The 16,496-nt window shown below is 63.5% G+C and overlaps 1 protein-coding gene across 1 annotated transcript in view; it reads right to left on the bottom strand.

Annotated features, from left to right (window-relative positions):
• PIEZO1 (piezo type mechanosensitive ion channel component 1 (Er blood group)) overlaps positions 1–16,496 on the bottom strand; it is a 62,945-nt gene that overhangs the window by 3,949 nt on the left and 42,500 nt on the right. The window contains exons 6-44 of the mRNA XM_079799750.1: positions 16,142–16,310; positions 15,778–15,991; positions 15,502–15,673; positions 15,274–15,390; positions 15,094–15,172; positions 14,349–14,449; positions 13,598–13,858; positions 12,894–13,005; positions 12,636–12,814; positions 12,410–12,558; positions 12,105–12,287; positions 11,579–11,691; positions 11,245–11,405; positions 10,932–11,108; positions 10,459–10,584; positions 10,156–10,356; positions 9,453–9,657; positions 8,620–8,724; positions 7,800–7,953; positions 7,310–7,553; positions 7,133–7,229; positions 6,721–6,892; positions 6,119–6,208; positions 5,943–6,037; positions 5,557–5,628; positions 4,894–4,994; positions 4,255–4,333; positions 4,124–4,180; positions 3,868–4,040; positions 3,605–3,711; positions 3,236–3,427; positions 2,893–3,151; positions 2,627–2,815; positions 2,153–2,447; positions 1,748–1,892; positions 1,509–1,656; positions 1,211–1,425; positions 909–1,067; positions 686–833 (exon numbers count right to left, since the gene is read on the bottom strand). Of these exons, the coding sequence (XP_079655876.1) occupies positions 686–833; positions 909–1,067; positions 1,211–1,425; positions 1,509–1,656; positions 1,748–1,892; positions 2,153–2,447; positions 2,627–2,815; positions 2,893–3,151; positions 3,236–3,427; positions 3,605–3,711; positions 3,868–4,040; positions 4,124–4,180; positions 4,255–4,333; positions 4,894–4,994; positions 5,557–5,628; positions 5,943–6,037; positions 6,119–6,208; positions 6,721–6,892; positions 7,133–7,229; positions 7,310–7,553; positions 7,800–7,953; positions 8,620–8,724; positions 9,453–9,657; positions 10,156–10,356; positions 10,459–10,584; positions 10,932–11,108; positions 11,245–11,405; positions 11,579–11,691; positions 12,105–12,287; positions 12,410–12,558; positions 12,636–12,814; positions 12,894–13,005; positions 13,598–13,858; positions 14,349–14,449; positions 15,094–15,172; positions 15,274–15,390; positions 15,502–15,673; positions 15,778–15,991; positions 16,142–16,310 (6,015 nt within the window). The remainder of the gene's footprint in view (positions 1–685; positions 834–908; positions 1,068–1,210; positions 1,426–1,508; positions 1,657–1,747; positions 1,893–2,152; positions 2,448–2,626; positions 2,816–2,892; positions 3,152–3,235; positions 3,428–3,604; positions 3,712–3,867; positions 4,041–4,123; positions 4,181–4,254; positions 4,334–4,893; positions 4,995–5,556; positions 5,629–5,942; positions 6,038–6,118; positions 6,209–6,720; positions 6,893–7,132; positions 7,230–7,309; positions 7,554–7,799; positions 7,954–8,619; positions 8,725–9,452; positions 9,658–10,155; positions 10,357–10,458; positions 10,585–10,931; positions 11,109–11,244; positions 11,406–11,578; positions 11,692–12,104; positions 12,288–12,409; positions 12,559–12,635; positions 12,815–12,893; positions 13,006–13,597; positions 13,859–14,348; positions 14,450–15,093; positions 15,173–15,273; positions 15,391–15,501; positions 15,674–15,777; positions 15,992–16,141; positions 16,311–16,496) is intronic.

A 16,496-nucleotide genomic window follows, 5' to 3' on the forward strand; every position in this document is an offset into this window, starting at 1 on the left:
ACTGGGTGGATGGGGGGGGGGGCACAGCCTAAGGTCTCCCGTTAAGCCCCGCCGGGTGGGGTTGGGGGGCGGGGCGCGGCCTGAGGTCCCCTGCCCCGGCACCATGCAGCCTCAGGTCACTGCTGTTCAGTCGTTACATGACAGCATCCTGACCAATGTGCATATTATCCTATTGTTAGATAGATGTCCAGAACAGGCAAATCTATAAAGTAGGTGGTGGCTGCCAGGAGCTGGGCAATGAGGGGATGGACAGTGACTGCTAATGGGTATGATGAGCATGTTCTGACATGTGATGGATGCACGACTCCAAACATACTGAACCACCAAGTCGTACACTTTAAATGGGCAAATCTTGTGTATGAATTCTCTCTGTAAAGCTGCTAAAAAAGAACAAAAATTCAGCTAACATTATGGCAGGCATATTCCACTGTGCAATTTGCTCAGGCCACTGCCAACCGCCTGCCCCTAACAGGGCAGAGTTCACTATCCCCTCTCTAAGAAGCCCCTCTGGCTGCCAGGGAGAGTTCTAGAAATGCTCTCTGGCCCACAGTGGCTCTCTCACGTCATGTTGCCATGGTTTCTGAGCCCAAGGAAGGGCCGCCAGTGTTTGGTTCTTGCAGTTCCCACCGGCCCCAATGGGGAATGACCAGTGTCCCCTCTCTACCCTCGCCTTGGGCCCAGGCACCTTTTCTGTCTCTCGGCTGCACTTGATGATGAAGATGTTGGCATAGATGTCCTCCACGCACATCCAGTTGGACAGGGACAGCGTGGTGTCTGTCCAAACCCAGTCCATCACGGCCCGCAGCTCCACCAGGAATGGCACCAGCCGGAACCTATCGGAGACGGGGTACCCATCAGGAGGGGCTGAAGGAGGAGCATTGACCCCCCTTGGGCCGGCCCACACTCACCCCTGGAAGAGGAAGAGGTTGAGGTGGTTGTACTTCTTGGTGAGGAAGTTGCCAAGAATGCGGGTGGGGTAGCCACAGCGGATCTGGTAGGCAGACAGGGCAAAGTAGATGCACTTCACAAAGTACCACAGCTGGGCTACTGAGTTCTGGCTGAACATCCTAAGTGGGACAGGAAGCTCAGATCAGGGCGCCCTGCCCGAGTCCAGTAGCTGGAGCCCCCAAGGCCCCTGGACCCAAATGCAGCTCTGCCAGGCACCACAAAGCATGCCTCTGCAGGCTGGGCCTGACCCGCCAGCACCCACCTCTCAGTGACAGCGGGCAGGATGAAGAACATCCAGACATGGATGGCCAGCACCAGGACGACCTGGAAGGCCAGCTTGCCCAGCACGGTCTTGCGCAGGTAGAGGGCACGGTCGATGACCATAGTGCTGAACTGGATCAGCAGCATGACCAGGAAGGCCTCAGGAACCTGGTCATCCGACAGGGACGACGTGATGTCCGTAGCCGCTGAGTGCTTCTGTGGCCAGGAAAGGAAGGGTCAGGGAGAGCTGGGGTGGCTGCTGGGCTCTGCGCTCACGAGGGCCCCTGAGCCCAGCTCACCCCAAAGGCCCAAAAGCCGAAGATGATGATGATGAAGTCGACCACATCCGCCAGGAACATGAGGGCATAGACGTCAGTGGCTGCCCGGTACTTGGTGTGCAGGATGTCGTGGAAGAAACACCGCAGGGGCCGGTACACACTCTGGGCCCTGCGGACAGGCGGAAGGGAGCTCAGCCCAGGACCACCTTGGTTGCTCTCACCCACCCCTCCCCTAGGCCACTCCCAGGTTGGTCACTCACAGGGACAGGCAGAAGGTCTGCAGCCGGATGCCCACCGCCCTCACTCTTTCCCGGGGACGACTCCGCCTCCTCTGTCCCCCAGAGGTGGCTGCTGCCTCTTCCTCTTCCTCCTCCTCCTCCTCCTCTTCCTCCTCAGTCTCGGCTTCTGTGGGGGAGTAGTCACCACTGATGGACTGAGGCCTAGTTCAGCTCCTGACCATCCCGAGAGCCCCCCCAAGGGGCTGCCCTCACCCCATTTCCCAGACCAGCAGACTAAGCACAGGGCCCTCCCAGCGTCACCAGCAGTGGGCCCCTGGGGCTGCATCCTCTGGACACAGAGGGTGTGGTTGGAACCTGGCCGGGGTGGTGACTGCAATGTGAGAGCTGGGTGGGCTGGGGTGATTGCGAGTTGACAGGGACATGTACCAATGGGTCCTCTGGGTTCTGCACTCTCCTTCCTCCTCCTCCTGAAACGCAGACCAATGCGCTTCGTGTCGTGGGGCCTGAGCTCCACGTGTGGCTCTGAGGGCCCATCTCTCGCTTCTACTTGGATGTCATCCTCGGTGGTGGCCCCAGCCACCCCCAGCTCCTCCCGGGGCCCTGTGCCCTCCTCAGTCTGGAGTCCCAGCAGGGCTGGCTCCTCCTCAGGCTCCTCCTTCCCATGGCCCCCATCAGGCTCCTTGGAGAGCGGGTCCTCCTCGTGGTCCCAGAGGCCATAGCACTGTGGAAGGAAGGGAGGAGGGCCTTGGGGAGGCAGGCATGGCTGCACGGGCAGCCCCTTGGACCAGGCAAGATGGCCAGGCCCACCCTGGGGCCCACAGTGTCCAGCTTCGCCTCCTGGAACAAGATGGCTGAGAGGTGCCCGCCTGCTGCCCGCCGGCCCTGGCACCGGGCACTCACCAGGAGCTGGGACCGATGGAAGAAGAGGGCCAGGAGCTGCACCAGGTCGTACTTGATGTAGCTGTCGGTCTTCTCCAGGCCCAGGATGCGAGGCGGGAAGTAGGGCTTGTTCTCATAGCGCCGCAGCACCGTGTGGCTGTTCCAGGGGAAGAAGCCAAACTGGAACAGGTACTTGGTGACCACCATGACCTGCGGGGCAGCGGGGCTCAGCATGGCAGGCGGGCGGGGCCGGGCCCACCCCTCCCACCCCCCAGGCCGCTGCCCACCTCGGTGAAGACGATGGCCGTCATCCAGAAGCGCTTGCTGGGCCGCGGGATGGACAGCATGGCCCACAAGAAGACCAGCACGGGCAGCACAAGGGAGGTGGCCGAGGCGGTGACCATATGGTTGAGAACAATGATGAAATAGCAGAGCAGCTCGGAGTGGGCGGCCACGCACTGGTACACGGCCTGCAGCAGCCGCAGCGCCCGGCCCTGCCCGGCCTCGAACTGCTCAGCCTCCTCCAGCTCTGGGATGCGCAGGCACCTGCAGGGTCCACGTTCAGGCAGGTTCTGGCCCCAGGCCTAGGCCCACCTGCCCCCGGCCCCACCAGCCGCCCCTCGCACACACCTGTCAAGGAGCAGCTCGCTGGCCGTGCGCATCCGGGTCCGAGTGCTAGCGGGAAGCTCTCGGGAGCCGCGTAGAGAAGCCCTGGGCTCCGTGACCATCTCCTCACTGCCACTGCGGGTGTTGTAGCCCGTGCTCAGGGGGCTGCCGGGGTCCTCGGGCGTGCTGCTTATTGGTTCTTCTGCCCCCAGCCCGCTGTGGGAGGGGAGGCTGGTCACAGACGGCAGGACGGCCTCAAGGTCCCTGGTGGACAGGGGCTGGGAGGCTATGGGCCCGAGTGTAGCCGCTGGGGTGTCCCTGGCCCTGGGCCTGACAGCAGGCCAGATGCAGTGGGTACTGGCTGCCACTTGAGCCCCTGCGGCCCATACCTACCTCGAAGCTGTGCTAGGCACATCACGTGCCTCCGAGGGGCCTGGTGGCGTGGCCTCGGCTTCACTCGAGTACAGCTGGTCCAGCACGCCCCGGTGCACCTCTCTACCCTGCAGGGCACACGAGGGGGCTAGGGCAGTGGAGGTGGCCCCCCCCGCCCCGGTGTGGGGGAGGTGAGGGTGGGGCAGGCACAGGGGTAGGGTGGTGTGGTAGGGCATGGTGGCAGGGGTGGGGGTGTGATGGGGTCGGGGTACGGTGGCACCCACCCTGAGCAGCTCCTGTGTGAGCAGGTAGCGCTCAGCACGCAGCACGTTACTCATGGCGCGGTGGTGCCGTGTGAAGGTGTGCAGCCAGCGCGTCAGCCCGTCCACCAGCGCCTGTCCCAGCACCCACAGGAACTGCATGGTGCTCAGCACCCGCTGCATCACATGGCTCCGGCCTGCAGGGAGGGGGTTGGCGGGAGGGTCCTGGGGGGGCAGCCAGCGTGAGAACCCCAACCCCAAACCCCCAGGGCCCGCGTACCTGCCACCTCGTCCTCTGGGCCCCCTGCCAACTCCAGCTCTGGACCCGGGCCGCCTCCTGGGCATAAGGGAGCCGGTCAGCGCCTTGTAGCCCTACATTCCCACCCCCTTCCCGCACTCAGCCTGACTCACCCACAGGCCGCTGTGCCTGCTCCTGCCGCCGCCGCCTCAGCACCGTCTGGGCGTTGGTCACCCACGCCTGGTACGCCATCTGCAGGACGGGGCCCCGGGTTAGCACCTGCTTCCCAGGCCCAGTCGCACTGGGCTCACCTCTGAGCTCCCGAGGAAGAGAAGGAGCCAGGGTCAGCGCCGCTGGGGACCTTCAGCCTGAGCCGGGGAGGACGTGGGCACCATGGGGCTGTGGTGGGCGGAAAGGGCAGTTCGCACAGCCCACCCGGCACATCACGGTTCTCACTTAGCACCCAGGCCTCAGGCCAGAACCAGGGACCCAAAGGTGGACAAGAGGCTCCTGGCTCAGAAGACCGATGTGCGATCAGCAAACATAAGGAGCCCTCTTGAAGGCCAGGCCACCGGTGGCCACCACAGGCCTGGGGGTCAGAGTTGGGACTGCAGGAGGAGGTGGGCAGAGGCACACAGCTGCCATGAGCTATGGTCCCCACAGACTGCTGTCCCGTCTGACTGGTAGACTCAGGAGGTCTGAATGGGGCTGGGCAGGTCCCCAGGCCCTGGGGGCATCTGTCCTTCCTGTGCTGGCCTGGCCCAGGTGCTCCATGGACAGGGGAAGGCAGCCAGGGGACCCTTCCACCTCACCTGGAAGGCACTCTGTGCCGATGGCCTGGGGTCCTCGGGCTGGGCCTCCTCCTCCTCCTCACTGTCGGACTCGAACAGGAAGTAGTCCCCAGAGTGGATGACTGTGGGCAGGGTGGGGTTGAGCTGGCCTCCCCCACGTGGGGTTGGGCTCTGCAAGACTCTCAAGTTCATGGGCTTGGGGGTGGGCAGTAATAGGCCTGGCTGTGCTGCCCAGCTTGGGTTCCCTCAGCATCCTGTGATCCCAGGGGCCAAGGCCCGCATGCCCCCCGCCCCCCCAGGACAGCCTCAGTGGCTGGAGGCAGGGAGCAGCAGGCTGGAGGACGGAGGCGCATGCACAGGACACAGGCCGGAGTGGCGGGACGAGACCAGACTGGACGAGAGGAACACAGGGAGCAGGGCCAGGAAAGGAGAGGCTGGGGGTGGGCAGTGATAATTCAGACGTCGGAATCCCCGAGTTATAAAATGCAGAGCCGGTGGGGCGGGGCGGGGGGGTGGGCAGCTAAATCGAGGCCCAGCCCCTTGTTACTGCATGGCCTGCACCCAGGCTGCAGGTCAGTACCGGCAAGCTGTATGCCCCAAAGGCGGTAGCAACTGAGAGGTGGGGGGGTACCCAACACACAGCAGCTTGAGAGAGTGGTCATGGCAGCCAGGTTGGGGCGGTACCTGCGGCGTGGTCCAGCCAGGGCCGCCACCACTGTGTCCGTGGCGGGGAGGAGCCCCCTGGACTGCCGGGACCTGTGAAGGGGAGGGGGTGGCGAACATGAGCCAGCAGGGAGAGTCACGGAGAATGAGGGCGTCCCCTCAGCAGAGACACACAGAGCCCCTTCAGGGACCAGCACCCTCTCATGGGGCTATGGCGGTGGAGGACAGCCCACAGTGCAGACGGACAGTCGCTGGCAGGCTGAGTGGCCTGCAGGGACAGAGAGTGACCACATGGCACAGGACAGATGGGCTGGAAGCCCCGTGTGACGTCACGTGGCACAGACACGGACAGGCTCCGGCGGCACAATGCACCAGTGCTGGGGGCCCGGGGGGCTCTGCCCACTCACCTGGCTCCTGGCCGGGCTCCAGGGCGTCCTGGGGGTGGCCGAGGCCCACCAGGCCCTGCCTGTGCTTTTCCTGCTTGGCGCGGATACGTTCCATCCTGTGGATGGGAGACGACTCTGAGCATCGGGCCAGACCGGAAAACACCCCACCCCATCCTGGTCCCCCAGGCGGCACCTACTGTCTTTTCAGCTGGGCCAGGGACTTCTCCTCGGCCTTGCGGTGGTAGTCGATGCTTTTGAGGTTGGCAGCGTTGTACAGGGCGAAGCCCCTGTGGGGAGTCAGTGAAGCCGGGGGTGAGCGCCAGCCTTACGTGCTCCCTCCTCTGGGCTTAGCCCACCCGCCCAGCCGCCCAGGTCCTCCCTGCTCACAGGCTAGCTCTCCAACATGACACCCCATCTGTACTGCAGTGAGAGGGAGGGGACCCCCTGCCACCTCCAGTCTCATGGGGTAGAAAACGTGCAAATGAAGAGGTAGCCATGGGACCTACAGAGGCCAGGGATGGGGAGACTTGCTGGTTCACTGGCCAGGCACGGGGCGGGGCGGGGGACGGGACATGCTCTCTGGTGGGGTGCACCTCAGGCCAGCGTCGGGGCAATAGTAGGACTGAAACGCCAGCCCACAAAAAGCTAGGGCTGAGACCACATGACGTGGACATTGTGCAGTCAGGCTCCTGAGGAGGTGCTAATGACCCGTGGTCCTCGGTTCGCTCTAGGAGACGTGTCACATCAGGGCACAGTGCCCCGCCCTAGATGGGCCCAGGGGATCCAGGGCGGGGCCCACCTGGAGGCCTGCAGAGCAGTGGCCTGGAGCTCGGCCCTGACGTGCAGGAAGTAGTAGCTGAGGAAGACACGGCGCTGCAGCAGCAGGAACAGGAAACAGACACTGTCCCAGAGGACGCCAGCCTCCTCCACGGGCAGCAGGCAGTCCTGGTCCCTGCCCAGCATCTCCTTGGCTGTGAGACAGGTGCCAGCACGGGTCAGGGGTATGATCGGGGTCGGGAACACGGGTGGGATCAGGGGTGTGGGGCAGAGGTTGGGGACCTGAGTCAGAGGCAGGGGGTCAAGCACATTTGTTGAGGATCAGGATGCAGATCAAGACCATGGGGCAGGGGTGTGGGAAACGGACAGGGGTCTGGGCCCCTGAAGCAGTGCGTGTCCCTGACACCCCCAGCCACCTGCCCTCTCCCACTCACGGTCATAGTAGCCTTTGACCGTGCACACGAGGCTGAACAGCTGGATGACCCAGCAGAAGCTGCTCTGCATTTGCTCCACGAAGACACAGGACAGGAGCTGGGGGTGGGAGGAGGGTCAGCCAGCCTCCGGATTGGGTTTGGGGCTGGGGCTGGGGCTGGGCAGGCCGGCCGGCTCACCGAGAGCATGTTCTTGGAGATGATGACAGTGACGTTGTAGAGGATGAGGCAGTCCCACAGCACGAGGCGGGTGCGCGTCTCCTTCTGCAGCAGGGAGGTGCCGAAGAGCAGCAGGTAGAAGCAGGCCAGCAGGTAGCCCAGCCCGAAGACACTGATGCGCGTGGCCCCTGTGATGAACACCACCACCAGCACCAGCCAGAAGAGGTAGCGGAAGACAGCGACTTTCAGCATGTCGAGGTAGGACCTGCGGGCGGGGAGTCGCTGTGGGCCGGTCACCCACCTCCCCCCGCAGCCTCGGGCCCGAGGAACTCCGGGAGGCCCCTCGGCTGCAAGGTCAACGTCCGCCCCTCGTCTCGCCCCGGACACCACCCGCAGCACTTGCCCCGGGCTCCGTCCTAGCCGGAGCCAGGTGGACCCGTCAGCCCTGCAGCCCCGCCGCCTAGGCAGCCCCAGACTGGGCTCTGCGGGCTGGCGACACCCCGGGACCCACCTACAGTGAATGAAGTTGGGCACGGGGTTGGGCTCCCCCCGCAGAGGCTCCAGGTGGTCGGTGTTGACGCCGGCCACGTGCTGCCACTCCTCGGTGCGCTCAGCCAAGAACACCTGCCACTGCTGGGAGGCGCAGAGCAGCAGGAGGAAGTCACCTGCGGACACAAGGGAGGCCGCTGCCGCACGACCCGGGAACCGCTGGCCTTGCGGAGGCCCGGCGCCACGACAGGCACAGGGCACTGACCTCGTACCCAGACCAGAGAGAGGCATGGTGTGTGCATGTGGGGGCTGGGCAGACACATGTCTACGAGGGCGAGCACTGGTGGGTGATGTCCATACGTGGATATGGATGTTGGGGATCACGCCTGTGTACATGTTCTGTGTATCTGTGCACCACAACGCACATTAGGAAATGAGTTAACATGCCTGACTGTGCACCTGTCTGTGCACACCTGCATCTGTCTCTCTGCCCACCTGTGCACACCAGCATCCACCCCCACATCCGTACCTACAACTATCTCTGCATCCACACCTGTGTGCACACCTGCATACACACCTGCTGGCAGGGTGTGCACACATGAGGAGGGCCTCAGTGCCCTGGGCCTATCCTGCAGGACTAGACGCACCCATGAAAGAATCCCCCACCCCGTCCTGCCGGGGAACCACAGGATGGGGCCAGCTGGCAAGGCCTGGACAACACGCCCCTCGATAGCTGAATGGAGCATCTGCGCTTGCCCGCTGCCCGTGCAGAACCTCCGTGGCCTTCAGTGAGGGTGGCAGGCGGCGCGTGTGGACAAAGGGCCCAGCCGGTGGGCACTCACTGATGAGGTTGGTGGAGTTGGGGGCCCTGAAGAAGTCAGGCAGGTACAGCCACTTGATGAGCACCGAATTCATGGGGATGGCCTGGCTCCAGCGCCAGGGGTAGTCTGTGGGTAGAGGGAGTGTGTCAAGGCTCCGGACAGCCTGTCCCTTCCCCATTTGCTGGCCCACAGCCTCTAGGGGCCCGGTGTCCACGGTTCTTCACCCACATACGCCTTCACACAGTCAGCCTCAAAAACACAACCCCTCTCCTTTGGAGTCCGAAGAGCATACAGGTCCGGAGCTTCCAGCACATGCTTAACTACACGTTTCCCAGGGATAGACCGCGCCCCAGGCCCCCATGGGAGCAACTGCGTGACAGCTAGAGGGCAGCATGTGGGCAGGGCGGTCTCCCGGAGTGCTGGCCCATGGTATGGCTGGACCACACGAGACGTCATCACACACCTATCAGAATGGCTCATACGAAAATAGTGACACCACCAAATACTGGCGAGGATGTGGAAGAGCTGGATCACACACGTGTTGCCGGTGGAGATGTAAATAGGACAGCCTCTCTGGGCTTTTATGCCAGAGAAATGAAAACTATGCGCACGCAAAACCTAGACACCAACGCTCACAGCCCCAACCTGGGAACAACCAGACGTCTCCCAGGTGTGAAAGGTCAAACCAACCATGGTGCATCCACAACACAACACTGCCCGGCAAGGAAAAAGAAGCATCGGCACACTCACCAACACAGGGCAGGCGGGAGCACCCCGGGCACCCCACGCGGCCACGCACGCTGGCTCCCTCCGGACTCCTGCCCACACCTGCCCACAGCCTGCGCCCTGCTCACCAATGCACAGAGCGGGGGGGATGCCCAGGCACAGCAGGTACTGGTACAGCAGGAAGAGCGTCAGGAAGAGGCAGTAGTTGGGCCAGAGACGGGCGATGGCCCTCCGGCGCCGGCGGGTGAGGATGGCCACCAGCCAGCAGCCGTGCAGGATGACCATGAAGTTCATGCGCTGCCCAATCACGTTCACGGCCATCAGGAAGCAGATCTGGGGGTGGCAGAAGGGGGAGAGGAGGTGAGAATGGGAGATGGAGGGAACTGGTGGAGGGTCCTTGTTGGACCTGCCTCCAGGCAGCGTCGGGCCCAGCAGGCTGTCTTGGAGGGCCACAGGCGGCACAGGGCGGCTGGGCAGCCTCGGAGCTGAACACCTTTGCCTCGAGGCAGGTGGGGCCTGTAGCCTAGGCTCACGGCAGCCCACGCCACCCTCCTGGACGTGTCTCCTCCGTGCAGGGGGGAGACTGAGGCTAGGAGGCTCCGTGGCAAAGCTGAGACTCTGACCCAGTCTCCAGCCTGAGTCCTGGCCCCCCTGTCCTCACCCCACAGGCCAACCTTGCCCGGGAGAACACAGCACCCTTGGTGGTCCACCTCCTGTGCCCCCGGGCGGCCCCCATGTACCTGCACGTGGCAGATGCTCAACCAAGGTCCCTCCCCCGAGGGCAGCACAGACCTCTGGTGTCTGAGTCCCACCAGGTGAGGGGAGACTCACCTCCAGCCCAAATTTGTAGAAGAAGAAGTTGACAAAGTACTTGACACAGCTAAGCAGGTCCCGGTCCAGCTGCTGGCGGGTGCCTTCGATGCAGACGGCCTGGGCGGGCAGCGGGCCCAGCTGGTGCTGCCGGCGGTGGTGCTCCTGGCGCCGGTACACAATGGCCTCGAACACCAGCAGCAGCAGGATCTGCAGGTGGTTCTGGGGAGGGGGACAGTGAGGCCCCTCTAGTCCTGCCTCCAACCCCCGAATGCCCCAGCCCCCTCCGTCCCACCCCACCCGCCGCCTTGGCCCTGCTCTCACCTGGATGTAGCCCAGGTTTGGGAAGCCCTTCCGCACCCCGAACCAGTTGGCCGGGTCGACGGGCCCCCGGTACAGCAAGGACTGGTTGATCTCCGTCTTCTGCAGGTTGGTGCTATTGGGGAGGGGCTGGGAGACAGGGGCAGTGTCAGCCCCTGCCCCCAGCTGGTAACTGGACGCTGACCCGGCCCTGCCCTGAGTCCCTGGCCCAACAACAGCTCCAGAACAGGTCTGGGCCAGACCACAGCTGCCCCCGGCCAGGATACAGGGGTGCTGTCAGCCACCTTAATGGAGAAGGGGACAGGGTGACTAGGGATGGTGAGGCTTCAGGCAGGCGTCGCGGGGGAAGTAAAGAGAGAGAGCTCTGGGCAGGGGCTACCCTGAGTGGCCGCCCCCTCCCCGGTCTGGCTTGAGGAGACACCTGGCCCCGGCACCACCTCGCTCCATGACCTGTATTTCAGCAGGGCGTCCCGTACCTCAGTGCAGTTGCTGGAGTACTTGTGGGGGCTGACGACCTTGAGCTGGTAGAGCATCTTGCACACGATGATGATGCAGGTCCACACGGTGGACAGACAGGAGGCCATGGGCCGGAAGCGGGGGTAGGGCAGGGCGAAGGCCCAGAGCACCACCAGCAGGAGGTTCATCACGGACACCTGTGAGACAGCCAGGCCGGTGGGGCTGAGCCAGGCAGGCGGGGCACGCCCTCCTGCGGGCCCGAGACCCGGGGAGGCCCACGAGGTGCCCTGCGTGGCCCGCTGCAGACAAGGAAGGTGCGTGTCCTCCTCTCACCTCCTTTAGGGCCACCCAGACGGTGTACAGGGCCACCAGCTTAAAGACGTGCAGTTCCAGCAGGCGCCGCACAAACACCTGCACGCGGGTGAGGACGTTCGAGAAGCTGGCGGACAAGTCCAGCAGCCGCTCGGCCACCAGGCCCCACTTGTTGGCTGCGACTGTAGGGGAGTGGGGGGGGCAGGCAGTGAGAAGGGAACAGGCCTCTGGACCTGGGGCTGTTCTGTCCTGTGTAGATAAGACTCCCCTGGGGCTCATAGGGGACCCACCCGGTGACCCGGCTCCTTGGCACCCTACACTCACCTCTCAGGGGCTGTACTCCCTTCTGACTTACCTTCTGGGACCTGCGTGGCCTGGTTGGGGCCAGCAGTGCCCAACCCCTGGTCCCTGGAGGCTTCCTCCTCCTCCTCCTGCTGCAACAATGGGGTCCCGCTCGCTGCGTCCTGCCTAGGACAGGGCCCGAGAGTGTCACTTCCTCCCAGTGCTCCTGCCCTCCTGGGGCTAACAGAAGACCCCGCCCCCCCTGCCTCTGCTGGGTGACCTGTGTTATTTGTGCTGCAACCGTGAGGTCAGAGCATGTGGCCCAGCTGACTTTCCACCGTGGAGACCCCACTGGGTCAGAGAAAACATCCCTACCTGAGGCCCCTCGGCATTTGAAGACGATGGCCAAGGCCAAGGCCTTCCCACTGCTCTGGGTCCCCCATCCGAATCCCACCAGCCGCCTTCCCCTCCCAGACGAGGCCCTTCTCTGTGCCGGTTCAAGGTGGAGACACTCTGCAAAAGCCCCTGTGCCCCCTACTGCCCACCCCCCACCAGCCAAGACCAGAGCCCGCACGCCTCAGAGGCAGGGGCGGGTGCACCTGTGAGCCCAGCGGGGGCGGCAGGCGCCCGGCAGCGGGATGTGCTCCAGGTCGGTGAGCTGCATGAAGGGCCGGTGGAAGTAGTGCAGCTGCAGGATGCAGGCGAGCAGGAAGAAGCCAGGGATGAGGATGCTGGAGAAGAGCTCGGACACGCTGAACTGCTCCAGGCCCAGGTCCCCCAGCCTGCGGAGGGAGCTCTGTCAGCACCGCCCGGCCCTGCCGTCCCCGACGCAGAGCCCTGGGCCTGAGGAGAGGAGGGGCCCATGTCCGGACCCGGCCCGCCTGCCCACCCACTGGTGACTCACTGCTCGTCAGTGAAGCCTGTCAGGTTGCGCCAGTACATGGGGAAGTCCTGGAACTGGAAGGTGTAGACAGCGATGAGCACCAGCATGGTGTAGGCCACCACCAGCCACCAGAACACCTTGAGCAGCTTCCGCCACAGGCTGTAGTAGACCTGCAGGATGGGGGGGTGTGAGGCGCCCTGCAGGGAGGCCGGTCTGCTTGAGGGTCCCACCTGCCCGCCCCAGGTACCTGGAAGAGGGTGAGGCAGAGCAGGAAGAGGAACATGTAGACGATCTTGTAGACGACGAGACGGCCTGCGAAGCTGACCACGATGAACATGCCGGCGCACACGTAGATCCAGTACTTGGCATAGATGCCAGTGACCAGCTCCCCCAGGCTCCGGAGCAGCGTCCCAGTCCGCGTGGGCTCTGGGGGCCAAGCCAGGGGACCAGGCTGTGATTTCAGGATCAGGCAGGAGGGCCTGGCCCAACTGCCCCGCCCACTCACCTGTGTCCTCCACAGTGACCTCCATCAGCGCGGAGGGTGTCTTCTCCCTCCTCAGCAGCTTTTCCTTGACAAATCGGCGCAGCAGGAGCCAGAAGGTCAGGGTATACAGCAACTGCGATGGGGAGGGGCAGTGTCACTGAGGGGCGGGCAGCCTGGCACCCCTCCCAAAGCCAGGGCCCAGCCCAAAGAGATGTGGGCAGGGGAGACCTCAGCAGGGAGGCGGCCCATCTGCCCCCTGTAGGAACAAGCTCATCCTGTTGCATCCACACCTGCACACAAGTTCATACACAAGTGAACACATATGCACACTAGGCTCATACGCCTGCGTATGTTCACACACATGCGTGTAGAAGTTCACGTTTGCATGCACACCTGCATACTCATACTTGCACACGGGCTCAAACATCTCGCACAGTGAGATACGACCCACTGAGGCCCAGGGGCAGCATGTGACACTAATAGAACCTATGCTAGGGAGACCGGACAGTGCCCCCTAAAACACAAGGTCATCACTCATGCACTCCAGCAACTACTCTGGACTGGCCAACAGGGACCCCATGGCGACCACTCAGCAAGGGCCTGCCCTCCTAGCTCCCGCTCCACTGGGAGCTGGCCCATAAACCGATGGCACCACCACGGTCCTCATGCAGACACCCAAGGCGCCAGCACATGCTCACAGGTGCCCTGGAGTGAGGGGCACTCACCATGGCACCGAGGTCCAGGCAGGGGTAGCGTGTGTGCTCCAGCCCCAGCTGGCGCAGGCCGACAGGACCCAGGGTGGTGGGCAGCTCCGAATGCAGGTCCATGGCCCACACGTAGCGCAGGCTGCACAGCGCCAGCCCGTAGAGCAGGATGAAGGGCGAGCAGAGCATGGCCATCTGGTGGCGGCTGCGCACAGTCCAGATGAGGCAGGCCCAGAGCAGCAGCACGAAGGTCAACCAGCTGTGGTAGGTGATGCTCCACACCTGGGGGCAGGGGCTGGTGGGCATGGCTGCACAGTCCACCTGGCCCAGTCCCGACCTGCTCCCCCAGCATACCGAGGGGCAGGGCCCCAGGGAGATGCTCAGACAGAAAGGCAAACGTGCCCATTGGCCTGGAGCACAGTGGCACAGGACACACGCCACCCCCACACCACACATGATCACACATTCACACACATGCACAATATGTGCACAAATACATTCACACTCACACTTCCTATACACGTATGTTCACACACATGCTCACACGAACACATGTTCACACTCATACAAACACATGCTCACACACACACAAACTTACACACATGCTCGCATACACAGCTGTGGGCTAGCCAGGGTGACTCTTGGCCAGCAGGACACAACTGCCTTCATTTCTGGTGAGGAAGCATCAGGCTGTGAAACATGGGCCACCACCCACCTCTCATACGTGTGAAGGAACCCCCGGGAAGGGCCCACCAGGCTGGCTGCTCCTTACCATCATGGCGATGAGGGCACACACGTAGCTCTGGTCCATGATGAGGTGGCCCAGGCCATGCAGAGGAGATGTCTCTCTCGGCTCAGCCAGCCTGGGGTACACTATAGGGTGGTGGCAAGGGTTACCTGGGAAGCTCTGACACCAACAGGCCAGACCCCTCACCCACACTTGACTTTGCCCTGTAATGTGGCTGGGGTGCGGGAGCAGCAGCCCAGTGGGAGGAGGCTCCGGGGCAGAAAAGGCAGGCTCCTGTCTGGCACTGCCCCCACTGTCATGTGACTGGGCGTCCTGGCCCTCTCCGGGCTCCGAAGAGAAAGAGGGACAAGATGGCCCAGAACCCCTTCCAGCTCGGTGCGTATGCAAGTCCTCAGGCACCAGCTTTGAGGCCAGTGATTCAGCTCCTGCTTTGTGCAGGGGCAAGTCACAAAATGGAAATCAAGGCTTAGGGCAAAAAGAACACCCAGAAAATTGCCCAGTCCTACCCAGCTGCCATCTGCCCAGATGACAGACAGCCACCCTGGGCCTCTGGGCCAGTCCAGGGCAGAGCAGTCCAGTTCTCCAGAAACTGGGAGGTAGGTTCCCCCCCTCCCCCCCCCCGCCCCCGCACCCCAAGGTCAGCAGCATGGCTCCAGACAAGCACAGCCAGAGAGGCCAACTTGCGGGACAACCCAGTGGCCACCAGGGGGCAGCAGTGTGCACACAGAAGGTGATATCCTAGGCTGCCAAGGTGTGTCTGTCTACTCACAGGGGCGCTGCGGGACCCGGCTGTGGCTACTCAGGTCGTGCACGATGCAGTTGTCAGCCTCAGCGTCAGGCATCGTGTGCTGAAGAGGCAAGCCAAGACCTAGTGAGCCAAGCCCATGGGCAGGTGGGCTCACCCTCATCACTCAGCCCAGCCTCCTTACCTGGGTAGCACCCTCCTTACCTGGGTAGCACCCTCCTCCTTGGTGGCTGCAGACCTGGCCTCGCCCTGGGGCCAGTGGTCCACCTCTGTCAGCTCCACCTCCCGCTCCTCGACACCCCCAGCCGCCACCACCTTTTTCTGCAGAGACCAGAGCAGAGCTCAGTCCCCCGATCCTGCCTGAGAGCCATGGCCTGACGGGGGATGGGTGTCGAGGTGTGAGACAGAGGAGCGCTGGCCCTGGGCACCCACCTGGCCGGGGGGGTGGTGTGTGCGGAGCTTCAGGAGAGAGATCACAGTGTAGTACAGGAGCAGCAGGATCCCGGGGCTCACGTACACGGGCCAGTCGTGGCTGGTGTTGAGGACCAGCGCGTTGGAGCTGGAGCAGTTCGTGTGGGCCACGAAGTCCTTAAGACCGAAAACTCTGCCGACAAAAGGCACGGCTCTCACCGCTGGCCGGGAGGAGGAGCCAGCTGGGCGGGGCAGGAATGAGGGGACAGAGCAGAACGTGTTCAGATGAGCCCTCACCTGGCCCAGATGCCAGCAGGTGGGAGCATGTCCTGGGCGAAGGGCATCTGGTAGCAGTAGAGGCAGATGAGGTGACCGGCGCCAAAGCAGCCCACTATGACGCAGAGTGTGCTGAAGCCCAGGGGGCTGATGGGAAAGTGGCAGGCCCACCAGGTGCAGATGCCCAAGAAGAACAGGAAGTAGACGCTGGAGAAGGCTGAGGGGTGGGCAATGCCTGCAGAACCGGACAGAGGCATGCAGGGTCATGCCTGGCCAGGGCTGGGTGACCTCTGACTCACTGGTCAGCAGGGAGCTCGGCAGGTGTGAAAACCCCTCCTGGTGTGACGTTCGGTGCTGGGATCCCCGCTCCCTGCCCCGTGGGTACCTGCCAGCGCGAGCAGCACTATGGCCAGAGTCCGCCCAGCAGCCACTAGCAACCAGTGAGCTGTGATCCGGAACCGGGCAGCCAGCCTCGACTTCCGCTTGGGGGCCAGCACAGGGGCTCCCTGCAGCCCCACCGGGGAGCTGGTGTCCACTTCCCTGTCGTCGTCATCCTGCCAAGGTCGCAGAGAGGGATGGAGGTCAGGGGCATGGCACTCAAGTCACCAGCACCAAGGGGCTGCCAACCTGGGTGTGGATTGTGCTGCCCTTCTTGCCCAATCACCGCCTTCCCGCTGCCTCACCCAAGTTCACAGCCCTGCAGGCCTTCCTGGAGGCAGCCAGCCCAACCCCAAAACACA

Source organism: Cnephaeus nilssonii, assembly GCF_951640355.1.
Source record: "Cnephaeus nilssonii genome assembly, chromosome: 20".
Taxonomy (NCBI): Eukaryota; Metazoa; Chordata; class Mammalia; order Chiroptera; family Vespertilionidae; genus Cnephaeus; species Cnephaeus nilssonii.